Raw genomic sequence first — 25,836 nt, 5'->3', positions numbered from 1 at the left:
ATTGATATTATACTGTTGAATATTGATTAGTCCAAGTCTTCGTAGACCCCGTGGAAGGTGTTTTACACATGATGATGACTTTTAAAAAGCCAATCAGGCTCGGAACAGGCCGCACCCCAAACAGTTTAGATAGAGCTATAAATCCCACACACTCGTCGGCCTGAAGTGAACGATCATCATCCTCCACTCAATCACAAAACATCATGTGGAAGCACCGCTGCTACCACGACTATGAACGCCGCCGGCTCATCCGCCGCATACTCCTCGGCATCCTGGCATTTGTCGGCCTCGTTCTCCTCACCATCATCGTGATATTGATCATTTTGAGACCCACCAAACCCCGTTTCACCCTCCAGGACGCCGTCCTTTATGCCTTCAACCTCCCACCCTCCCCCACCGAGCTACCTCCTCCCACCCTCAACCTCACCATGCAGGCCACTTTGTCTGCTCACAACCCCAATGACGGAATCGGCATTTTCTATCGCTCCCTCGATGTCTACGTCTCCTACCGTGGCCAACAGGTCTCGAGGGCCGTGGTCATCCCCCCCTCATACCAAGACCATCACGATATTACCGTCTGGTCGCCCTACTTGTACGGAATCGCCGTGCCGCTTCCGCCATACGCGGTGGACGCTGTGCGGGAGGAGCTGAATACTGGGGCGGTGATGCTCAAGGTGGTGGTCGAAGGAGAAGTTAAATGGAAGGTAGGTTCGTGGGTGTCCGGGACGTACCACCTCCACGTCAACTGTCCCGCTTATATGAGGCTCGCCGGTGGCCGCATCGGTGGCCCGGAAAGATGCGGTGTTGATGTTTAATGCACTCGAAGCCAGAGCAAAGTTATAATCGAACTAGCTGTTGAACGAAAACACTCTTCATCATCCCATTTGTAGTCTACAAGTGAGGTTTTAGGTGGAATAATCATATATCTCATCTTAGGTGGTCGATGTTTAGTTGTGTAACTGATAAGCCAAAGCAATTTGCAATTATCATTGTTCTTGTTTAGTCTTCGCATCCTACATCATGCAGGCACCTCATGTTAGGATGTTTGAAATGGAATTGACGTGATGTTCCTACTTTAGAAAAACAAATTGGACTTGATACTTAATATAGTAAAGTAAAACGACTTAAAAATTTAAGCCTGATTTTTGAATTAAAATTTCCTCCGCTACTCGAGGACCATTTGCTTTTACTCGTGTGATATCAAATATAGCCTCACATTCCATAGATTCAAAACATCCGTCGGACTCGGACAGGAATATCTTCGTTTGATTTTCTCTCCACTTCCTCTCTATTTATTATTTTTATCATCAGATTAAAACCCAATGGTTGAGATTTAATATATTATAACAGTATTATTATAATATTAATCAAATGACAAATATATATATATAAACAGTTAGAAATTAATATGCATACATTACTTCTATAGATTTTTATTAAAATATTTTATAATTCTTTTGTTTTTTATCCTGTGCAGTCTGATTATAATAATATCATAATATTGACTTATATATAGGTTACAATTATTTATATATTATTATAATATATTAAATATCAACTATTGGATATTAATCTACTGATAAAAATAGTAAATAGAGAGAAGTGGAAAGAAAGCTAAATAAAGATATTTTTGTTTGGCATTGGGCCTGTGCCGGTGAAGTGCACTTTATGAAAATAAACTGCATTGATTATATTTTATCATGAAAGAAGACTCACCGTAATTTTATATTCTATTTCTTTGCTGGTCAACTGAAGTTACCAATTTGAATAATACTACAATCCCGTTCGGTATGAGATGGAGACAGTTGTGGACCACAGACAAGGGGAGGTCCTCAAAAACCAACGTTAAAAGACTTTCTAAGTCAACTAGAACGTGTCCACTGGTACATGGAGCCAAAATTTGTATGTAGAACCTTTTAAAATGAGTACTTGTAATTATGAAATACGATTATCTAGATAAAACCAAAACAGATTTAACGAAGAATAACTATTTATATTAATTTTATATTCATATTTGTATGTTTGCACAGCCCTTATTGATTAATTTTTTGAAGTTAACGTGTTTAGTTAACCTGTGGTTAACGAATAGCGAAAGGTGCAGCTTTTATCTTTCATGTCATTGTAACGAACACAGAATTTTCTATCCACATTTTAGATGTGTTTGGATGGAATCCAAATTACAATTTTAAAAGTATTTTTATAATATGTAAAGTAAATATATAGAGCTCATTTTATAAAAAAGTATTTTTGAAATTTTTTTTTTATATTACAAAACACCTCCTCGTCATCATCTCTTATCAAATGAATAATAATGACGACGTCTTATAATGGCTTAGAATGAAAGATTTGCTGGATAATACTTGTTTACCTCATCGTTTCCCTTAGCCCATTCCGTTAGGCTTCACCCGATACTCGATAATGGGGCAACCTGGGCCCATTGCCTAAGAACCACAACAAATGGGCAGTCTCCAGGCCCATATTTCCCCTCTGCGTGGTCTTTGTTCTTTTTGATTTTCTGTCTGGTGCCCTTGGCAATTGGACGTCTCCAGATGGCAATTCTCTAATCGATTATGCTTTTTCCCTGGAACGCGAAATAACTTCTCTCTGCCCCCTTTATCTGATTCCCTGCCATGGAAATGATCATTGGATAATCGAAGTCTTCCTGAACTTAATAAGATGGACAAGAGAGACGGAAAGAGAGTGGTGGTTGTTGGAGGTGGTATAGCCGGATCCGTCGTAGCTAAATCTCTACAGTTCAATGCTCATCTAACTCTCATTGATCCGTATGCTCTTCTTTTACTTCTTTGGCACCCCTGTATTTCTTCTTTTCTGCTTCTAATACTTCAAGCCATGATCTTTTTACCCACAATTTCCGAAGTGTGGAACTTTGATGTGTTATTTTAGTATATTCTGGTTAACTCCATCCTCATAAATTTTATGATGAGGGACTTGACTTAATTTTATGCGCATTCAAAGTTTCTTTGAGGGCTTGTTTGGCTTTGAAACCCATGTTCTACCCTGACTTTGTTTCGTTAAATAGTTTTTGGAAATCTTGTATCTTGGGTAGGAATTTGTGTCATTTCATATCCTACTTATGATCAGGTGATGCATAAACATTTTCATGGAACTTTCTCTCAAAATGGTTGTCATTTTCATTAAGCTGGTTGGTACATTTTAATTCAGGAAGGAATATTTTGAGATACCATGGGCAAGCTTGAGGGCAATGGTTGAACCATCCTCTGCAGAGAGGTCTCTGATCAACCATAGAGATTACTTCTCCAACGGCGACATTGTTACATCCAGCGCTGCCGGTATTACAGAAACTGAAGTATTGACCGCTGATAGCCGTCAGATTCCCTATGACTACCTTGTTATTGCCACAGGCCATAAAGATCCTGCCGCGAAAAGTAGGAAAGACAGGCTTGATCAGTACGTATCAGGTAACATTTAAATCTAACTTAACTAGAGGGGGGACAAAGAAATCTGTAAATTGAAACGTGTGCAAATGCGTAGGCAATAATCTGTTCCAACATAAACACTCGGCAGCATTATATAGTTTCTTATGAGAAAAGTTTATTGCCATTGAATCATGGTGCTGTTGTACAGCCATGGAAGATATTTTAGAACACAAATCAATCACTATCTGGGATTATTTTTTGTCACCGTTTATGATGCGTTGATAGTGGCTGGCTTGGATCATTGCATTATGCTGTGTGAATGTTTTATATAATAGATTCAGCCATGTAATGCATTGACCTGATCAGAGCACAAGTCATCAAAGTTTCTTTCTGCTGGCAGAAAATCAGAAGATAAAATCTGCAAATTCCATTCTGATTATTGGAGGTGGTCCGACTGGTGTTGAACTGGCTGGAGAGATTGCTGTTGATTTTCCAGATAAAAAGGTTACTTTAGTGCACAAAGGATCCAGGCTGATGGAATTCATTGGGCCAAAAGCTGCCGATAAGACTCTAAAATGGTTTGGATCAAAGGGTGTTGAAGTGAAGCTAGAGCAAATAGTCGACTTGAATTCCGTTGAAGATGGAAACAAGACATATGAAACTTCACTTGGAGAGATCATTGAGGCAGACTGTCATTTTGTTTGCACAGCAAAGCCACTTGGTACAGCATGGCTTAAGGAAACTGTGTTGAAGAATGACTTGGATGCTCATGGAAGGATCAGGGTAGATGAAAATTTGAGAGTCAGGGGTCGGAAAAATATCTTTGCAATTGGAGATGTTACAGATATTCCAGTAAGTACTTATTGCTGCGAAGTTGTAATCTTTTAACAAAATATTAAAGTTACTCATGGTGCTTTTGATGAAAGTTAAAAATCTTCTATGTGAAATTCATATGACGTCCAAAATGTGTATTATAGGAAACTACTTTCATTTAAAAATTTAACTAGGAGAGGGTTGTTAATGCATCCAGCTGAATTCTCATACGCTGAACCTTTTCGGTAGTCGGTTCGTGTTAAAAAGTCACCGCTAAATTCTCAGTGTTAAGAGTTATTCGTTTTTATCACTGAATTTAATTTTCAATTTGGCTCTCTGCTCTCTGCGTGTCCTTGCTCTTTCTTTCGAGTTTTGTCATGCATAAATTACATCTTGTTTGATGGTATTGAACTAGCTTTGCAGACTGTCCTCTATCGCCTAAATTTGGAGCAGAATTATAGCCTAACCTCTTAGTGATGAGAATATATGTTCATGAACGCGGAGCCTCCAATTCTATTTTATGGTATTTGCACGCCATTGCATCACGATCCCATCTTTTGCTGGAGCTATTGACCGGAGGCTTCACTGCCTGTCTGTATCTTTATTTCATGGTTTGGTTTCAGGTTTTTGCAGTGACTTAGTTGACGAAGAAATAAGTGTCTAAAATCCACGAGTCTAAATACTCAGATGTTTCGCGGATATGCGTGCATGATCTCCTACTCATTTCTGTCATTCTATTACCTGGACCGTCTACTGCATGTTTGAATATGTGGCATTTAAGTTTTCTTGCAAGTTAACCTGAATAGAAATTCTTTGATGGGAATCTGCAAAACAGGAAATCAAACAGGGTTTCTGGCACAAAAGCAGGCTGATACTGTTGTAAATAACTTGATGCTGTTGATGGAGGGAGGTAATGAAAATAAGATGAAAACTTACAAGCCACATTCTGCACTGGCAATCGTATCACTTGGGAGGAAAGACGCGGTGGCACAGCTTCCATTCTTGACAATCAGTGGAAGAGTTCCTGGCTTTATAAAGTCTGGAGATTTGTTTGTTGGCAAAACAAGGAAGCGTTTGGGACTCCAACCTGATGTCACACAAACTTGAGTAAATATAATGGGCAACGCTGTCTATAAAAATGATCTCACTCTTCCATCGCATGCTTATTGTGCATTATCTGTCCTTCTTTTCCTTTTTTATTATGTTCTTGATTAAAGGAAAGGAATGTCTCTGTTTCTATGATAGATTCAGTTCGATGCTGATAAGTGGACTGCTGGCTTGGCTTGAAATTAGTTGTGAGTGAGAAGTGGCCATGCAGGCTTTGTTATTGAGTTATTGGAGCATTCACTTTTTCCATTGTTAAAATTTGATTGATTTTTAGATACATACTACTTCGACCCCTGTTATTATTAAGCCTCATTTGTGTATTGACATGCGTATTTGGCTTAATTTTCATATATTTTAAAAATAATTCGATATTATATCTCGGCTTTCAAGTTAGGAAATGAATTAATTAAAAAATAAATATGTGAATTAAAGTTCTGCAGTGAGATAATTGAGATTTGAGTCAAATACATATATGTTTTTAATTTTTAATGTCGAAAAAATGTTTACAGAAAACTCATAATGGAAGCAAGGAATAATGTTTGCATTTTCTCCTTTATTTGATGGCAAACATGGTATCCTCTAAATAACAGAACTGCAATATATGATAAGCGTGAATAAATATTGCTTAATCGATATCTCTTTCCCTCGGGGATTAAAAGGTTGTTGGTAACTTAAACGAGTTTGGGCCAACATGATAAACGAGTTTGCTTTTCACACACACACACACACGGCTATTTAATTAAGAAGGGTTGCTTGAGTTCAAAACTGTGTTACGCAATTAAATTAAAAAATGGAGGTTCAAAACTCTAGAGTGACCTTTCGAGAATTAAAAAACTTTAAGTGATAGGTTATTTCTACGTGAGTGTTTTTATCGATCATACTATCGAATATCTTAATACGGTAGCATTAGACTGTATATAGAGGGATCAAGTATTTGACCTCTATATTTTCACCCAGACCCCAACGAATCTAATGCACGCCTTTAAATAAAGTGAAGCCGTTTAACCTTGAAACCTAAGAACTAACCTTGAGGGATGTTAAGATTCTGGCTTGTTGGTTCTTGAAGAATCTGGAAGCCCTCATGATTCGTCACCCACATGTTAGCCAGACGGCCGAGACGGCGAGTCGTTACCCCTCCCTCTGGAGTCTGAAATCTAGAATAATTTTCCTGCTCATTTTATTTTATTTATTATATATTCAAAACACAAGTTGAAGATATGATGAGTGTTCCTCTAGAAACGAAAGTAAAAGTCAAATTTTTGCCATTAGTCAAAGCACTGATGAGAGGGATGGATAATCTTAACATATGTTTAGACGAACTCCTTCACGCAAAGGAACTAATTAATACAAATAAGACTTCAAGCCTGGAACAGAATTTCTACTTGGTTTCAAAGAGAAAATGAGCAGCATGACAACATAACAGGATCCTTGAAAACTAAAAGATAGAGGAATCCCATTTATCAACATATAATCAAACAGAAAACTTCATTTGGGTGGCTCTTTTTTTTATACATATTTTTTAAACTTGAAGTGGCCGTCTTATTTGAATATGCTCTGGCCAAGGATTGTTGACCTGCAATCTCAAGTAAGAGCTGATGCAATGCTGGCTGACAGCTGGAGATTTTTCAGTTGTAAGGGAAACATCCTCAGAACTATCTCAGGATTTTTATTTATTTGTTTGTTTTAAATATTTCCACTTTAATAATAAATAATATTAAGGGATTGAAGTAGCAAGCTAACGTACGTAGGCTGTTACGCGGGAAGGACGCAGTAATGCAAAAACGTTGCCCTCTTGACTCTGCATATTCAAATATGTTGTTTGTGTTGGTATTCATTATTTTGAAATACAGTGGCTTTCTTGGACACGCAATGATGCAAGCGCCTCGTACTCTATTTATGTTGCCTTATTTCCCGTCTGTGAACGAATCCATCAGCACAGCAAAATTCAACCACATAAAACAAAGCATCCACGACAAATGGAGAAGAAAGTTGTCATCATCGGAGGTGGTGTCGCCGGTGCCGTCCTTGCTAAAACTCTTCAAAATCATGCCAATGTCACTCTTATCGATCCGTAGGCTCTCTTATTTATATCCATACCACAATCATAGTCTCTGTTATTTACTAGTTCAATTCTCTTCCCTATACTGCTGAGTTTTTCTTCACAAAACTTCGATTCGATTTAGCTTTCCTGGACTTTCACTATAATATCATAGTCTTCATGTTGTTACCTAACTTGTTTATTCCCAACTTATTATCATTCAGACTTGATGTTCCAAGTAGTTTGCTCTTAGAATTACTTGATGTTCTTTTGGTGATGAATGACCTCCTGCATATACATGGAGATTTCTGATTGAGTGATATTGATATCAGGAAGGAATATTTTGAGATTCCATGGGCAGCTTTGAGGGCCATGGTTGAGCCATCTTTTGGGGAGAGGATAGTGGTCAACCATAGAGATTACTTCAAAAAAGGCAACCTCGTTACATCCAGTGCCGTCAATATAACTGAAACTGAAGTCTTAACTGACGATGGTTCTCAGATTCCCTACGACTTTCTTGTTATTGCCACTGGACATAAAGAACCTCTTCCAAAAACTAGGACTGAAAGACTCGACTACTACAGAGCAGGTAAATTTTCAGCCTTCATTCTTAGAAAGTCTATGCCTTTGAATAACTATTTACTTGTGAGGGATGTTTCCAATGGCAGAACATGAAAAGATAAAATCTGCAAGTTCAATTCTGATAGTTGGAGGGGGACCTACGGGTGTGGAACTTGCCGGAGAGATTGCTGTTGATTTTCCCGAGAAGAAGGTGACTCTAGTGCACAAAGGAACAAGGTTGCTGGAATTCATTGGGCCTAAGGCTTCCAAGAAGGCCTTAAAGTGGTTGAAAGCAAAGAAAGTTGAAGTGAAACTAGAGCAATCAGTCAATTTGGACTCGGTTTCAAACAATGCATACCAAACTTCAGGAGGAGAAACCATCGAGGCAGATGTTCATTTTCTTTGCACAGGCAAACAGCTTGGCTCAGCGTGGCTCAGAGAAACTATATTAAAGGATCACTTGGATTCCGAGGGAAGGATCCAGATTGATCAGAATTTACGAGTCAAGGGCCGGAACAACATTTTTGCAATAGGAGATATTACTGATGTTCCGGTAAATTAAGTGCTAATTTTTGTTGCTTTATTTAAGGGCTAAAGCTCAATCCTTTGGACTTTACGTTTCCTTTTCTGACTCTTTGGACTAAGAAAAATCTATGCGGTGCAGGAACTTAAACAAGGGGCGAATGCAGGAGAGCATGCTCAAGTGGTTGCAAAGAATTTGAGAGTATTGATAGGGGAAGGAAAAGACAAGAAACTAGGAGAATATAAGGCACGGCCTGCTGTAGCAATTGTTTCACTTGGAAGGAAACAGGGGCTTGCACAGTTCCCTTTCATGACGGTGCTTGGAAGGTTCCCAGGCATCATCAAGTCTGGTGATTTGTTTGTGAGCAAAACAAGAAAGGATTTGGGATTGGAACCTAAATAGGTTGATATTTGTGAGTGGTGTGTTATGTACAGATTTGTTTAAGCTCTTTGTCATCTGTCATGTCCCCAGCTTGATAATTTTGTTCAGTGTCATTTCTCTTCTTCAAAAAAAGAAACGTTGTCTGTAATGCTTCTGTTAAGAGTTTGAATACTACGAGTGTTGTTGATTAAGATGAGAGTGTTTACATCAGTCAGAAGATGCATCTACCTGTTGATATTAAATCAATGGAGCTTTATTTGTTTGGTGTTCATGTAGTTGATTCTAAAGTGATTTCAGCTTCATCAGATATTTGACACTATACTCTTTTCAGTATGGCTTAAAAAGGCACCGCTAGGAGAGTGGAGAATCCTTTACCTCCACTGTTTACAAGATACACTCCTTATTCATCCTTGTAGAAGCCCTCTTAAAACATTCACAATCCCATCCTTTACCGTCAGTATCATAACTTGCCTTATTGGTAATGCGGGGATCAAAATATCAAATACTTCATCGTCGAGTGAAATCGTATTGTTGCCATAATGCAAATCTTCTTATTCATCCTCAAACAGACGCTAAGCACCACGGCTCTAAACAATCAATGGACGTAGTTGCATTCCCACTAATAGCAAATACCCAAATACAAACTAGTCAGATTGATGATGCTACATTAAATTCTTTCGCACAAAACCTCTCCGCCACTCTCTCAGCCACCTCGACCTTGCCATGAAGTGTACATGCCCCCAACAATGCGTTTAAAACGGCTTCATCAGGCTCAATTTCCATTCTCAAAATCAAGTTCCCTGCTTCCTCCACCTGACCATTCCTTCCTAACATGTCTACCATGCATGTGTAATGTTGCAACCCTGGCTTCACACCAAACCTCCTATCCATCATCTCAAAATATTCCTTTCCCTTATCTATGAAACCCCCATGACTACATGCCGTCAAAACTGCAGTAAAAGTCATACCATCTGGCCTCTCTCCTTCTTCGACCATTCTGTCAAACAACTCAAATACTTCATCAAATTTGCCATGCATTCCATAACCCGACATGATCGCAGACCATGTCACTACATTCCTTTGGTGCATTCTATCAAACACCTTACGTGCTTCAACTAAATCACCACACTTAGCATACATGGTTATTAATGCGGTTGAATTGCCCAAATCTGAGGCAAGCCCATTGACAACAACAGCTCCGTGGACTTGCCGACCAAGCGGTAGGGCCGACAAACCTGCACATGATTTAAGGACCGCAGGTAAGGTACGGCAATCAAAGGGCTTCAGGTCAGGCAGCATTTGGCGGAAGATCGAAAGGGACTCGGAGAATAAATTGAGAGATGAATAGGCTCTGATAAGGGAGTTAAAGAGGAAAGTGGGCCGGCGATTGGTGAAGGAGAAGAGGAGACTGGCTTCCTGCAATTGGGCACAAGAAGCATAGGAAGACACAAGTTTGATGCGAATAAAATCATGGCTAGATATGCCTAAAACAATAGTGCGCGCGTGAATTAGTTTAAGATTCTGCAACTGCTTTGTGGAGGGGCGAGCGTCGAGAAGAGAAGCATAAAACGATATTGACATGTTTTACCTTAGAGACAGAGAAGGGCATATCCAAATACCATGGCGAAAAACAATTGGGGAAGGGCCGAACTCCAAGTCTGCAACAAGAGGAGAGCTTGAGAAGGGCGTGACTGCAAAGAGAAGGGAGTGAACTAGCAGCTCGAGCTTCACTGGGAACGGAGGTCAGAGATGTTAGATGCGGGAGCGTTAGCATTAAGCCGCGACGAAGCGTTGGAGGAGGACAGGACAGAGGGAGCTCGCCCTTGAGGTGTGGGAGGTTGGGCCGAGGAAGACGAGTGTTTTGAGATAATGGGCTTTCGTGATAGTGTGGACTTCAACTATGAGATGGGCCTGAAGATGTTATAATTGGGCTCAATGGAGGCAGTGACGAATTATGTGAAGCTTTCCCCCATCTTTTGTTTCTTCCTTTTGTAGTTCCCTTCTCTCCCTCCCTGAGTTTCTAATTCTTTATCCCTCTGAGTTTATTTACATTTTCTTCTATATTTAGAGTGATCCATGTTTTGTAGCAAGTTTATACATGATTGTAAGCTTCAGCTTCCATTGAACATTATGTATTGTAAACATAACATGTTTTTCAAGTAAGTGATGTGAAGAATGAAATCAGATTAGGTTAGGACATGATGGAATGAGTTTTAAAAAATAAATAAAACATTAGAAATACAATGACGTCCAAAGTAATATTTGTTATGAAGAAAATTTAATTATTTAATAGATTCACAAATTATTAACAAATTAATGCAATGCAATGACTGTGAATAAGTATACAATTATAATCATAAATAGACTAGTCAGATATTCACAAATATAAAAATTAAATTAAATGAAGGCCTATCACAATTGGTATTTAAATGGCTTCCTTAAGCATGTAGTCAAGAGTTTGATCCTAGACGATAGGTATGGAAAGGGTTTCATAGTCAGCACTAAAGTTCTTTCAAAAAGTTTACAGTGCAAAGAGATTAGTCACTACTACCAGCGATCAATAATGGGTAGTCTATGCTCAATAAAAAAAAATCATGCATATTTGTGAGCACTAATTACTAATTAATTGACTATATGCTTAAATACGCAACTCCACTGCTTTTTTTTTTGGGGGGGCTGTCCCACGTCACTTCACCCTCATGGTTCTCCACTACTGTATTTGAAGTGGGGAAAATACCTTCTGGTGCTAATATCATGCTACTCTCCACATTTCGTCTGTAAATTTATAATCCACAGAGAAACGGGGGAGACAGAGTTGTCGCGAACCTAATCTTGGAGGTCTTTTATGTACATATTTTTAACTGCTTATAATAATATCTCAAGTCAGATGCATTAACTTGATCAAAGCTTTTCTCTTTTTGCTTCTCTGTTTCTTGTTGCTTGCTTCCCAATAATCATATTCTATCATAATGCATCGCGTTGCTAAGTATGAGAAAGTGGAAACCTTCTTTATATGATAAGTGTAGTTGATTATTTATGGACAAAGTGATACATGCTCCAACAAATCACTGAAGCGATCAATATTTTCTTCTCTCTCTGTTGCCAAAAAAAAGTCATCTTCCTTTTTTATCTTATTGGGGCACATGCAGAATATCACAATGGAAAAACAACTCAAATCCCACTTAGCGTCTCACGAATGTTCAGCTTGTGTGGTTAGAAGGAAATATGAACCAAACATAATTATTTAAGTTGCATTTACGAATTGTCTACCACTGCAATCTCACTTTAATGCAGCTTCCACAACTCAAAAACTGGAGCGACCATCTCTTTTATATATGATGCCCTGGAGGGTTACATGAATTTATTATTAAAGAATGAAAAAAATGAAAGCTCATAATGATTTCATCAATTGGTATATTTGTAACGAGTTTCTCATCTACACTACGTCATTCACCATGTGTCACAACAAAGCTAAAAGGAAATCTGATTTCCAACCAATGGGTTGTTGAAAGAAGCATCAACCGAGTAAGATGCCTCTACTTTTCTTTTCGGCCATTAAAATAAAGAAGAAAACAAGTACATGGCAGATTGCACCCTAAAATTACAGAGCATGTGCCGTACTCATTGCCATACTTAGGTGTCGTACAGGCCAGAATTAAACTAATCCTCATTTGGTTTACTTTAATGGAAATCACGATAAGTGCTTTGTGAGATCAAGATTTGGAATGCTTGACCATCATGTTTGTCCCAAGTTAGGTCTAAGTTTGAACAGCCAATTCTTATATTCATGGGTCGTCACCTTTGTGATCGGACCACTAACTATAATCTAAAACAACCACCACGTGATTCCTAATTAAGATGCAAGTATCACATCAATTAGCAGGCAGCACCAGTTCTGATGAATGTCCTTACTCTATTCTGTTGATCTTTGCTGCGGAGTCTCCAAGCTAACTATTCATATTCATGTTTCAACGTTTTGTATTGTTGTTACTCGCCAAGTTGAATTTGGATGTTGCATATGTTCTGTTCCAGGCTAATTTTGGTCTAGTTTACGACCTAAATCTGGACATTTCATATATTTTTCTATCCAACTAGCCCATATTGGCAGTTCTGAGTGAAAAATAAAGGTACAAACCAACAAGAACCAAAGGAAATTCAGAACATGAGATTGACGTTATTCAAGATCAAGAAACCCACATGATGGATTTTCCTTATTTGCACAGGAGCTTACAATCGCACATCTACTAGTCAGATACTCACAAATATATAGTAATTAAATGAACCGACTATAGCATAACTTTATGCCATACAGTAAGTCATGATCTCATATTAAGGATGGTTCACTTTGTTCAACTGACGCATACATATATGTCACACTCTGTTTGTGTTATGTTGATCACACGCTGACTTAGATTCTGGTGAATTGGCTGGAGTCAAATCTTCAACCAGAATCACTACGTGGGGGTTATTATCACCATGTGGAGTAGACTGTGTTCTGTTTGGGGGTTTAGCTGTTTCCACAGTTTCGAACTCCATGAGCGAGGGAAGTTCATTCACAGCTTCTGCAATTTCCTCAGTGCAGGCAACAATATCACTTAGCAAGGAAGCCACTGTGGCTGCTGGAAGGACTGATAAAAGATCTGTTTCTTTCCATAAGCTTGATTTGAGCAGTGAATTGAGGCTCTTAGCAGCAGATTTTGAGTTGGAAATATGGGTATCCGCAGAGCATGGCTTCTTCATTGTACTCAGTGCCACTCCCAGCTCCTTCAGAGCTTTTGCTGATTCCAAACTCATGGCTGAACAAGCCTCCTGGATTATGTTCTTAATCTCTGGCGATGCCTGCAAAACATTGGGGCAACCAATGCAAGTGTTAACAGTACTGGACTATACCGAGAAACAAAGAATCTGAAGCTGTGTTTGTGTCTATATATACTTGGAGGTTAGAGTTCAGTTGAGCATTCAGAGATTCCATTCGATAGGCGCATTGTCGGGTAAGCGTTCCAACTTCAAGGTATTTGTCCCACGGATGACGAAATTGGAACCTCCCATGACCCGGTTCCCATCTTGCAAAATTAGCCTGATCAATGAACATCATATGTATATATCAGATCATGTGTGTTAATAGAATTTCTATTTCAAAGAAGCGAGAGAAAATATTTCTTTTAGTTTACCCACCAATGACTCTTCAGTACTCTTTGAATTGAGGACATTTTTGTACCCCTCCAGCAAGGCGGTCTTGTCATCCTTACAACCTCCTTCCTTAGATGTTCTAAAATACTCCTCTTCAAACGCTGCAAGATTTTTAAAAAAAAAAAATCTCCGATAAGTTTTCTTCATTGAACAGATGATATTTCCCTACAATTTTTACTGTTGAATAATCTAACCTTGTAAGAAGTTGGCGAGACTTTCCAAGTTAAGGGAAATTAAGCTGTGGAGTTCTTCACCGGCCCACACAGGACAAACAAAAATGGATATCATGACACATGCAGAGCCCCCAATGAAAATAGTGAAGAGCCTTCTGTGTGCCATCTCTATAATTTCATCCTCTCGAAAACCAGATACAGATATCAGTGAGAATGTCAAGATGAATATGAGCAACCCATAATCGTATCTTGCTTTGATTTCGGGGAAGAATCTCATAAATGTTGCTATTGCAGCTGCATAATAAAATATCATCCAAAATCCCGTCAACATTTTCAAGTTCAACAATCATACTTATTATCTGCCAAATGCATGTTAATTACTGTTTAATCACCTTGAAGAAACACAAAGAAGCTAAGCAGTATAGGTTCTATTGTCTGTCCAGATAGGTCAGCTAAGTAATGAGTTCCGACACCAAGAGCACCAGCAAGTAGTGTAGCTAATCCCCTGTTTAAACCTTTTCCTAGAGTGGCTCCTGAAAAGTGTCACAAAAAACAATATAAGTACACGAATCCCAAAATGTTTACAACATGCAAATGAGTTTTGGCTCAGAAATACTGAAGTCACTTACCCACAGAGTACTCAAAGACTACAACTACGGTCATAACAGCCCACATTGCAGAGAGACCAAAACTGTCATATAGTGGCTGATAATAGTAGAATAGAGACACCAGAGTGAGTGTAATTCCTACTTTGAGGGCATGAATGACTCTTCTTGGGTCGTCTTGCCCTATCTCTTTGGTTGTCCTGTAAGTATTGATAACCTTCTCCTTCAAAGCCTTAGGCATGGCCTTAAGCTTCATCCATCCACGAGACATTATCCCTATTGATGTGCGCTGGTTTGCAGAACTCATCTGCATAAAAACTGACGGTGGAGACTGGGAAGCAAAAATAATAATGCATGCACTGATAAAAACAATATGGTTGTTGATAATGCTTAGTAAGGCGTCGTAGGGACCTTCTGTTTATTTATAGATAGGTGCAAGGGGTAAAGCATCTCCTGAAGATTTGAGGAATAATTTTAAGTTCTTATAAAAATGTGTTGCGACTTAATTTGTGCTGTTATGTAGCACAATAAAGGAAAGTTAATAAACTAAAATTAGGTTTGGACTTGAGTATGCGACAAAACTAAGAATAATGACATAGACACTTGAAGGAATAATAAATAAATTGATTGCTAAGCCACGAAGACGTCAATAATGCTGCATCTCAGCAGGGTGTGGATATAGACACGCATTGCCATGAGCCCACAAGTCTTGAAGGCTAAATTAAAGGCTATACTAGAGCCACTTGGGGTGTAACAAGTCATGAACGAATAAATCTGAGGCTGGAGCCACATCAATTAAAGCAGGTGATAAGAAATATATGTTGTTTACGACCTGATTCTTTTATGTTAGGCACGCTTTTGGGCAGGACAATCCAATTTACTGAGATTTTTCGATGTCAACTCATTAATTAGCATATCATATGTTCTATGTAATGAAGAGTGAGAACCAGTAAGAAGGAATCGTCTAAAAATTAAGGTATCATAACATTGGATATTGATCATGCTTAAACACATCCAAGAACTCAACTACTGCTGACTTTGGTTAAGTTCAGTTCCCATCTCCTAGACTCTTCGTAGCATGTCATGTGGAAGTGTCAGTTTCAACACAGAGCAGAAGTTTTACATCAAGCAATTAAAACACCTCATATCATCCCAAAAATAATTGTGTGACTTAACTATCATTTTCCCAACTTCTCAGATTCAAGCATCGGCTTAGGTAACATCAGTGATAAAGACAACTTTTCATGAAAAGGACTAGTCTGGACTTATATGCATTATAATACAAGGAGATCTTCTTCTTATGATCTTATCTGTATCTTGTTTGCAGTTGTTTGATGAAGCAGCTATGTAGGGCCCTGGCTCCCTGCTGTTAAAAGCCACCAAATTTAAAGAGCTGGCAACCGAAAAGAACCATTTTTTTATCTGAAATTTTTATCTTGTTGGCTTTTTTTTCTGATCATTGTTCGAAGAAGCTAGCAAGTTCTATAATAATGCGAGCTGCTATGTGATTGAGGAACTATCATTCTTAGACGTGAAGAGCCACTTATCCGCAAGTCTGCTTATACCCTTTGTCTTTTCGGCTCTCTCTCCTACGGAAGTATCTTTCCAGTTTATCCACGAGTACTTTGCGTGTGCTCCCATTGAATGATGAAAACGGATGTGAAGTGAAAACGACGATTTTAAGCGTCATTGTTAGTCATTGATTGTTTTTCAAGTGACTGAAAATGAAAGTCCTTTTTTTGTCTTTGATAAGAGAAGAAAATTATCAGTGAAATTGCAATTCTGTTCACATATGGATGGATGATCATATCTTCCAAAAGTTACATTTCTTGATCAGGCATTAGGCGCTCACCCCCGTCACACAACTACCCATGTCTGACTTGCTCCCTTATCCCCTTTATTATGGTTTTGTTTAGTTCTAGACCTTTTATCTGATTCGGGGTTCTGATACGACAAAAAAATCATAGTCCAAAATTTTCAGACCGTCTACAAATAGTCGCTCACTCCACAAGGTATATTCTCAGAAAAACTTGCTCATGTGAAAGTGAAAGTTCGTTCTGTCGTCTTCTTTTCTGCATTACAACCCTCATTGAGCTTTCAGACGGACTCTTCAAATCATAGAAGAAACTGCACAGTGACATTTGTTAAACTTAAGTTATGTCTTATGCGCTTGGAACAGTGTTGCTATCTTCCTATATGTACACAACCCATCATTCTTGACAAGACACAAAACTTGCTTGGATCAGAATAAAGTAGCACCAAATGGTGGCTGTATTAGACATATGGGATTATCAAGGAATTAAAAGCGCGGGGATAATCTAAACCGACAAGGCAAAGACAGATACGTAATCAGAAGATTAAGTGGAAAAAATGTTCTCTGAGGAGAGCCTAGCTATTCCCTATAATTGCTTCCCACCCGCGGGATGTGTCTGCCACGATCTTTTGATTCTTTGCATCGTACTGTGATAACAGGGAAGGGAGTGGTGGAAGCTGGGCTTAAAACTTTTAAGGGAGTGGTGGAAGCTGGGTTTAAAACTTAGTAGTGTTGCGGAAATTAAAGTGAAAAGGCATTGATCGGCGGAGATGAAGTTTTGAACAAAGTTACAAAAGAGTGTCGACATGTGAAATGTTAAGCAGATATGGATTGAATATATTCGGTGTGAGCTCTTCTTTCTTTCTTGGGTTTTCTCAATGAAAACGCAGGCTAGAGCATCGACTCAACTCCATCCATTTCAGTTGCTTCGGCTTTTCTCAGATCAAACTGTGGCCATGAATTTTTAGATCGATGAGGACGCTAGCACCTCAAATTTCTACTTGTTCTGTACTTGTTAAAATTCTAAAATGTACATAATAGCTACCGATATATATGTCTTAGACAAAATTCTATATTCGGAGTCGTATTAGCATCATGCTTGCTGTAATAATCAAAGGGTGAACGTTGAACATGCATGTGAAGTTGCTAACCATCCAACACAATTGCATTCTTATCATCCACAACATCCTTGCTTAAAGGGGCCTCTCATTTAAAGTTCAGATATAAAGTTTTTTTTGCCCCCACTCAGAAAAGTTCAGATATAGTTAAAAGAACTACATTACAATAAAATAAAATTTGAGATTATATTAAAATAAAAACTAATGAAAAATGAAAAATGAACCTAAGAAAACAAAAATGAAATTAAATCTAGCCTAGATTTATCATCTCCAACTAAGCATGCATATTCCTAATACGAAAAGATCCCAACAATAAATAGAGAAAGACGTGAGAAATGGAATAGGGAGCGTCACCAGATGTTATTTCATGTACACCTTTCATGGTGATAGTGATGAGAAGCAGCTAATAATCTGGTGCCACATGATTAGCCCCTGTGAGGGTCAATTAGTGGCACCAGCAATAGGGTGAAGCAGCATCAATTTCTAAACAAACTTCTGGAAAGTGTTGAGGGTCTGCGTTTGATAATGACTTGCACTAACAATACCTCTCACTTTGGTTATTAATTAAATAAACTGGTAGTAGTAAAAATCAATGACTTTAGACTTGATGGATTTATATGATTAAGACATCCACTAACAAATCCTCCTTTTTGCTTCTTATTTCACTTAGAATGCACTTCGCCGCTTGCAGTACACTCGAATCCCAAAAGTTTAAACTAAAAAAGTTGCTTATGGGGGACAACAGAATTTTATAAGGCTAAGCATTCCATAGTTTATTAGGACCTAAACTAAAGGGCACCGAGCCTAGAGGCTTTCTCAAACCCCCACCGCAAATAAGCCCAGACCAACCCTGACCCTCCCATTCTTAAGCCACCATGCTGTGCACCAATCTAAATAAACCCAAACCAAAGGGGTCATTTAACTAAATTATTCTTGTATTTAAAAAAAAAAAAAACTAAACTATTCAATATTATGGTAGAGCGCAAGCTTAAATTTCAAACGCTCCATAACCATATTAGGCTCCAAGAAGAAAATGTTACAGCAAAACCAGCCAGAGCCCAAAGGTCTGGCGTTCAAGTGTGTGCGTGTGCAAAGAGCCGGACCGGAGGCATTTCATAGTCACTCATGGATGAGAAGAACCATACAAGGCATATATACACAGACATACATATATACTCGCGGTTTGTGGTGACTAGAAAGAGAACCATGATTATTCGTTCGACGATGATCGACGAGGCATCTATATCTAAGAACAAATCCGAGGGTCAGTAAGCTTACGAAAATGGATCTGAATCTTAGCCAGGTCGAAAGTAACGGATCAAACTTCGAGGTCGCTCAAATACTCAAGTACAAAAACTATCGAAAGTTGTCGACCAGTGGTTGGTGACACGAACAGAGGCATAAGTTTGGTATTTTATAGGATACAAGCCACAACTGGTTTTGATATTTATAACATGCGTTTTATCGAACACATCAAAATACAACACCCCAAGAAATCCAGCAGCCAAAAGTGCCTAGTGCTCCTACTGAACATAAGATTCCCTACCACATCCTACAATATCTATACACGTGAATAACACCACCCACTAAAAATTGGTTACAATCATACAAGTCGTCTCAAGAGTCACATTAATAGTACAGCATTGGTGGAGACAGCCAACACAGGACCAAGTTATCACAGCGGAAACCAGAGTAAGCAACCATGGAAATACCACTTATCTCGAGGTTTTCTACAGTAACTAAACATATTCACCTCCAAAATGAGGTGAGATGGCAGTTAGACAAGGTTAAGACCGCCCGAAGCCTTCAGACTGGATTGGATGTTAGTCACGGCAAGCACAGTTGCTCTCAACACATCCAGACCAAGAAAACAGAGTGCAGGTGGTTCATTGCAAATTACTAGGTCCATCAGCCGCTGATATCTGGGTGGCTTGAGGGAAGGAGTGATATATAGGGTTGGATGAAGGTGCACTGCCCTTCCCTGTTTGCTCCAACAGGTGAACCAGAGACATAAATATCTCCATCCTTGTTACGTCCCGATTTGCCTGCAAAACTTACAGTTAGCTAAGTAGCCCAATGAATCAAAAAATACATAACATCAAACGCTGAAAAAAGAGATTACACAGACAAAGCCTCAGTTGGTTGTTCATCTGCGATCTTTATTTCATCATCAACGTGCATAAATTAGCAATGGGATGACAGACCTCAGTACTGACACTTTAGGGGAATTTTGTATACTTAACACGTTCGCATCAGCATTTGAGACAACACATTCAAAATCTCCATTTTTATATGACAACAATCAAGTATTATTCCAATATGTGCATGGGCTACCAAAGAATGAGGATATTTCTTCTATTTTTCATGAAATCCACCATTCTTTCAGGGTTGGCTTTTTCAACATTAGCGTAAAGTTATGAAAGTACTGGCATGCCGATTGCCAAACGCCTAGGAAGTAGGAATAACCACGACGTTTCCCCTCAGCATTTGCGTGCAATATGGATAATTCATTATCCAAAAATTCATCATCCAGTTCTGACCATAAGAAAATGCAAGTCCATTTCTACGGCATTACCTCTACAGCAAAGCATGCCCAGATCTTGTCATTTCGGGTTTCCATCACCCCCTTCAAGATGGTCAACCCCAATCCTCTGATTAGGTCGGCTATTTCCAGAAAGAAACCTCGTTCTTCACAGAGCATCTGTATATATTAATCAACCATACAGATTACAGAGGTGATCCAGAAATACAATAGAGCCAGAAGAATTTTATAATAGATTATTATGGCACCAAACACTACCTCCACTAACATCTGCCGAGGGGGATTCAGATCCTCAACTATGATGGGGCAAACCATTGATTGTGAGCCAATCTCATATGCCCATGTAGCCCCGCCCTCAAAATTGTCCTTTAAGAGCAGTCCACCTTCCTTAGTCATGATCTGCATATTTTAGGAAGAAAGAACATCAATATCTTCATTTTCTCTATCCATAATTTGTGATAGCAAATAACATCAGCTCTTTATTCTTATTAACAGTGCTTCAGAGCATCAAGGAAACAAAGTTTTTATAGTATTACTAAGGGTTCTGAATGATATTTTATGTGAACCACTGTTTCACTGCATATTTTTATAATATATATATTGATGACAAGAGGACTACTCATATAAATCTGTTAATTATTTTAGATGTTTAATATATCAACACAAAGCCCATCAAGTGAAACCTCTTACGTGTCATGACTAGATAAGTTGCCTAACATACAAAGAAAAGAGATGCAAAGTGTCCACACCCCATACCTTAGATTCCCCTGTTTGTTTTAGCTTGTCAGCATGCTTTGTCACACTTTGCAAGAAAAGCATGTGCTTGATTGTACGTTCCAGAAGTGCATCTATGCTACACTGTGACATCATATTAAGAGATTTAAGAATAAGATCAGTATTATGAATATGATGTTTGGAGAAGAAAAAACTAGACAGAAAAGACAAGAGATTACTTTTGCTCCATTTGGCACAATTTCCCGTAGCTCTTTCACACGATCTTGAATCATTTGGCGATCTTTAGGTCGAGGTCTGGGGTTCTCCCCAGGCTTAAGCCTTTTACGATTTGATTTACAAACTTCATCAGGCCGCTTAGAGCATCCAGTTGAGACACTATTTTCACACATCGCATTTGTAGCATTCTCAACCCATGAGCTAAGTTGAGATCCACAGACGGAGGCAGTTTGAGAACACTTTCGAGCATCATCCCTACTACATCCAGACCTAAGAGAACTAGTTTCTGCAGCACCTGCTTTACTCGCATCTTTGGGAAGACCAGAAAATCCACCGTGAGGATGATCAGAAGTAACCTTCCTATGAGCAGGAGAGGGAACAGAAGCGTTACTAGTCCTAGTCAATGTTGTCCAGCAAGACATATCATCAGAATCCTGTTTCCCAAAAGACTTTGCCCTTGAGACCACGGCATCCAGGAGATGGTCATTGTCCCTCTCAGAGAAGACACCACTGTCTGAAATGGCTTCATTAATTGAATAAACACCAGCATTCATATCCTGCATGCTCAAACGCGGTGCCTTGTTTTGCAGAATTTCAGCACCAGTATTTGGTTCTTTGGCAAGCAACTTATTCCGGTCTTCATTCAGTAGTTTGTTTTTAAGATCTACACCTAAAACATCAAATAGGTCATCACTTGATGGAGGTAGAAGACAGGCAGGGATTTGATCACTCATAGACACCTGCCGCTCCACAAGATGAAGAGATGGGGCCTTAATGGCCTGCAGCAGATCATCATCCATTCTTTGGCCTGTTGTAGCCAATTTATGATGAGCATGTTTTAAATCTAAAGAAATATTGTTCTGATCAGAACCTTCTAGAGGCATTGGGCTAGTACCAGATTGAATGGTCAAATTAGGTGGAGAGTAGCCCCCTCGTTTTGTTAAACCATCATTTCGAAGCTCAGGCCCAGCTTTCCTGCTTTCACAAAAATCAACAGCGCCAGCTTTAGAAGGATTAGAAACAGAGCTGGCAATGAGATTTGGCCTCAAGAGTTTGCTCCTTCCACCATGAATCGATGAAGAACTAACAGTCACCTGACTGTGATCAAGTACATAGCCTCCACTATTTTTCAGTTGAGACAATGTATTTGAAACAGTAATATTTGGATCGAAATAACCATGACTCCCACTGCCAGACAACTTTTCTTGTTCCATAAATTTCATGCTGCAGTCACCCAGACCTGATTGGCTCAAGTCAGTTAATTTATTGGATGCAGATCTAGCACTCAATGAGGGGGAATGTTGCTGCAGACATGAATCAAGATTCAAGGGCATCACCTCTGCCTTCATAACTAAATTCTCAGGCTGGACGTCAAAACATGGGTTCATCATAGGTATTGCTGAAGGTTCACAAAGATTATCACGATAATTGGATAATATCTGATTAATGTCAGGGGTTTGATCTGTCAATACAGAACCCTGATGGCTATTTACCTCCCCTTTACGAGGATGTGCTGGTTGACCAATAGGCCTTGAATTACTAGACAAACTGATTTCTTGGTTGAAGCCATAAGTTACTGAGGGTGTGGAATTGAAGGTAATTACTGGGGGATCAACAGACACAGGCACCCCAACCCTAACAGGATTACCAGATCTTTCCATAGAAGCTATTGCTGAAAAGTCTTCAGATGGAAGAGCACGAGGGACACGCCCCAATTGGATGGCAAAGCTCTTTACTTCATTCACTAATCCCATGTTCTCCATTATCTGTAGTGGAAAATATGGTCATATTAGTTGAGAACCTTGAAGTAACAGGGTAACAACTGACTTATTTGGATTCATGTTATCAGAACTCTCAAAGCTGGAGAATAGCTAACATAAACTCGTAAAGCTCATATGATAACAAAAAACTTTGCAAGATTAATGACAAAATTTGAAACAATGAACATTCAAATACCTAATCGAAACAAGTCATTCTTGACCCACAAACTCTACGACCAACATAAAATGCTTGAAGACTGGCATCACATGCATAAACGGTTAAACATCTTGAGAATAGGACTTACTAGCGAGAAAGAACCAAGTTGAACAACCCCATACGGAAGCACAGGAATAACTGCTACTGTCTGCAAATCACCATGATATGGGATTATAAGACACAGCAAAATAGAGTTTACAGCAAATTGCAGAGCATAAAGAAAGTCACAAAACCTGCATTCCAGCTGAAAACTGGAGATGGACCTCATTGTACACCTGAAAAGAACACATCAACGTATTAAACCATCAAAATGAAGTTAATGAGTTCACACATTCCAAGTCCTCCGAGCTTCCCAGTAAATTCTTCTCATGCAAGGGCCTTATGTCACTTAGTTTTTATAAGAGATTCATAAACATTCATGTGTCAACGAAGCTATAACTTAATTTTTCTCATGAATGTCCATTACACATCAGAGAGCAACGACAATGATTAAATTATACAGTGAAAAGCGTTTATTCACTCTCCGCAGGAATAAAACGTTGTTATTTAGCAACGGTGGAAGCAGATGATTAGTTTCATACCTCAAGCAGAGATGCATCTCTTCCAAAATTGTTAAAATGAATCCACTGATGGTTTCCTGTAAATGCTGCCCGCCCAATAATCCTGAATAACAATCAAATAAAAACTTGAAATGCTGGGGACAGACAAGAAAATCACACCAACTATAGGAACCTCACAAATGATGAGGGGGCGAACACAGATGAAACCTACCCTTCACCCATGACATTGACCGAATTATTCACCATCATTTTGTTAATCAAAGTGCAGACTCTGTCCTCTTCTTGCGTTCCTAACTGAGAAGAATGAGAATCACAAGAACGCCAGAAGCCTTCCCCACTCACAAAAGGCAAATCAGAAATCTCTGTTCCAGCGATGCGCCTAGGTAATTGACATGGCAAGGGTTCATAGTAGAAATCTTCCCAAATTAACAGCCTGCCAAGCAAAACATATTGGGTTAACTCAATAATAGATATTACAAAGAAAATTATAGAAGTCGAAGGTATAATAATCCGTCAACCTCTATCGTGGCTCTATTGTGAGTACGTACGTTAAATGCAAAAATATGACTCTTGATAAGCAACGATAATATACTCTGGCAAATTCCTCAAGGTTAAGGAGAACAAGAGCAGAAAACAGTGTTTCATGCACAATTTTTCTCAATAAAACTTAAAAATATAACCCTTGATGCATCGTATATCATCTTGACAAAGATAGACCGGCAGATTAATATCTTGTTAGCTGAAAAGAAAAGGGTGAGACTTTCATTAATGGAATAAGAGAATAAGACCGAATAGAATCAAAAGAAGAGGACCAATTCTGAATCAACAGATTCCTTCATACTTCACAGAAAAACAATCAAATAGTGGGTCTGTCAAACCCAATGCAAATATATATATTACTAAGATTCTTGAAGACAAAACAGAAGCTATCAAAGCATAAAATTCCAAAATAGGAACGAGAGCACAGCAGACTACAAATGAGATACAAGGAATTTTTCTCCACACCGAACTGAGACATGTAAAATTCTTAAGACAAAGAACAAATTAGTACGCAAGCAGATAAAAAGAGCGCGTTGAAAAACTTTTTTTGGAAACTTTCAACGATAACTCATCCCACTTACTGGGGATTATGGCGGCCGATCTTCCAGAAGACAGCATAAGACCATTGATTCCGACTGCAGAGAGTTTTGAGAACTTCTTTCAACAAAAGCCCATCGTTTCAACGACAGGATTCAAACGACGAAAAAGCTTCCGAACAAATGGTATGACAACAGAAAAAGGGGAGGTCAAAGCCGGCACCGATGCATTCCCGAGGAGTCTGAGGCTGGGAGTTCTAACTGCCACGGCACGATCCTCTGCCCGCTTGTTTAGTCCTCAAGCCCCCACACCTCTTTCTCTCAGGATCCAAGTTCCCGGAGATCAGTATCCGGCAGGCCATCCTCCAGCAGAGGAAGTTGCCGACAGACAGAGAGAGAGATAAAAGGAAAGTAAAGAAAAAGAAGGAAGGAAAGTAAAAGCGAGAGAGGGAGAGAGCAAAAAATGAAAGGTGGGGTTTGAGAGCGAGGTACACTACACTATGCCACGAGCTTCAAGCTTGTAGAGAGCTATCATTTTGTCGAAGAAGTGAAGCTGGGAGGATGGAAAACACGGCGGAAGTAAGAAGGACATGTGACGTAGGAAATCTGAAGCAGGGAGATGGATGTTGGAGAGGCAGGAGGAGTCTCAATTTGGAGCTGCCTCTGCCGAGCTATAATATTCTCTCTTCTTCTCTTCCTCAGTCTGCTCTTTGTGAAAAATAAATAAAAACAGGGAGGAAGTGCGCCTAGGAGAGAGAGGCAGTGGTGACCGGTGGCAGAGCTTGCTTTTGTCGGCTTGTGAAACAGTGTCCAGAGTTCGGAACGGTGCTCTGCTGGTCTTCACCTATTGCGGCTTCCCCTCCTGCTGACGTCATCCCTGTTGTTCCCCCCACTCATTCCTTTTTAACCCTCAAGCCCATAATCCGATAACCTTATTTTCCGATGCTCTCACAATTAACTCCTTCGCCTTTTTATTAAGGCAACGCCATCGCAATTTATGCTTTATTAAT

The 25,836-nt window shown here is 39.2% G+C and overlaps 6 protein-coding genes across 6 annotated transcripts; 3 read left to right on the top strand and 3 right to left on the bottom strand.

Moving 5' to 3' along the window:
- The first annotated feature begins 203 nt into the window (after positions 1-203).
- LOC114752846 (NDR1/HIN1-like protein 1) lies at positions 204-815 on the top strand. The gene has a single exon (XM_028941546.1). It carries the CDS (start codon positions 204-206, stop codon positions 813-815), a length of 612 nt encoding a protein of 203 aa, XP_028797379.1.
- Positions 816-2,649: 1,834 nt separating this feature from the next.
- LOC114752841 (apoptosis-inducing factor homolog A-like) lies at positions 2,650-5,595 on the top strand. The gene is given in 5 exon segments (XM_028941542.1): positions 2,650-2,783; positions 3,184-3,440; positions 3,799-4,250; positions 5,047-5,062; positions 5,065-5,595. Coding segments are annotated over 5 exon segments (1,086 nt in total). The 5' UTR covers positions 2,650-2,676; the 3' UTR covers positions 5,319-5,595.
- A 1,653-nt stretch (positions 5,596-7,248) lies between these two features.
- LOC114752843 (apoptosis-inducing factor homolog A-like) lies at positions 7,249-9,121 on the top strand. Its single transcript, XM_028941544.1, has 4 exons — positions 7,249-7,389; positions 7,689-7,945; positions 8,025-8,470; positions 8,582-9,121. The coding sequence occupies exons 1-4, from the start codon at positions 7,295-7,297 to the stop codon at positions 8,840-8,842; spliced, it is 1,059 nt and encodes a 352-aa protein (XP_028797377.1). The 5' UTR covers positions 7,249-7,294; the 3' UTR covers positions 8,843-9,121.
- Positions 9,122-9,242: 121 nt separating this feature from the next.
- LOC114752849 (pentatricopeptide repeat-containing protein At3g46790, chloroplastic-like) lies at positions 9,243-10,810 on the bottom strand. The gene is made up of 2 exons (XM_028941548.1): positions 10,410-10,810; positions 9,243-10,237 (listed from the first exon to the last, which is right to left on the bottom strand). Exons 1-2 carry the CDS (start codon positions 10,593-10,595, stop codon positions 9,470-9,472), a joined length of 954 nt encoding a protein of 317 aa, XP_028797381.1. The 5' UTR covers positions 10,596-10,810; the 3' UTR covers positions 9,243-9,469.
- Positions 10,811-13,192: 2,382 nt separating this feature from the next.
- LOC114752844 (aluminum-activated malate transporter 2) lies at positions 13,193-15,161 on the bottom strand. The gene is made up of 6 exons (XM_028941545.1): positions 14,814-15,161; positions 14,577-14,717; positions 14,206-14,478; positions 13,997-14,112; positions 13,755-13,898; positions 13,193-13,660 (listed from the first exon to the last, which is right to left on the bottom strand). The coding sequence occupies exons 1-6, from the start codon at positions 15,100-15,102 to the stop codon at positions 13,193-13,195; spliced, it is 1,431 nt and encodes a 476-aa protein (XP_028797378.1). The 5' UTR covers positions 15,103-15,161.
- Positions 15,162-19,104: 3,943 nt separating this feature from the next.
- On the bottom strand, positions 19,105-24,969 carry LOC114752842 (transcription factor LHW-like; the record flags this gene model as incomplete). The annotated part of the gene is made up of 10 exons (XM_028941543.1): positions 19,105-19,765; positions 20,296-20,421; positions 20,521-20,661; positions 21,019-21,120; positions 21,216-22,979; positions 23,279-23,338; positions 23,424-23,465; positions 23,772-23,853; positions 23,962-24,183; positions 24,872-24,969. Coding segments are annotated over 10 exons (2,796 nt in total), but the record flags the coding sequence as incomplete, so codon positions are not given.
- Between the last annotated feature and the right edge of the window lie 867 nt (positions 24,970-25,836).

The sequence above is a fragment of the Neltuma alba genome, unplaced genomic scaffold (genome assembly GCF_004799145.2).
Source record: "Neltuma alba isolate B1F8T4 unplaced genomic scaffold, ASM479914v2 tig00007581_pilon, whole genome shotgun sequence".
NCBI lineage: Eukaryota > Viridiplantae > Streptophyta > Magnoliopsida > Fabales > Fabaceae > Neltuma > Neltuma alba.
Note: the sequence above shows the minus strand (reverse complement) of the source record. Positions and strands in the feature narration are given on the sequence as shown.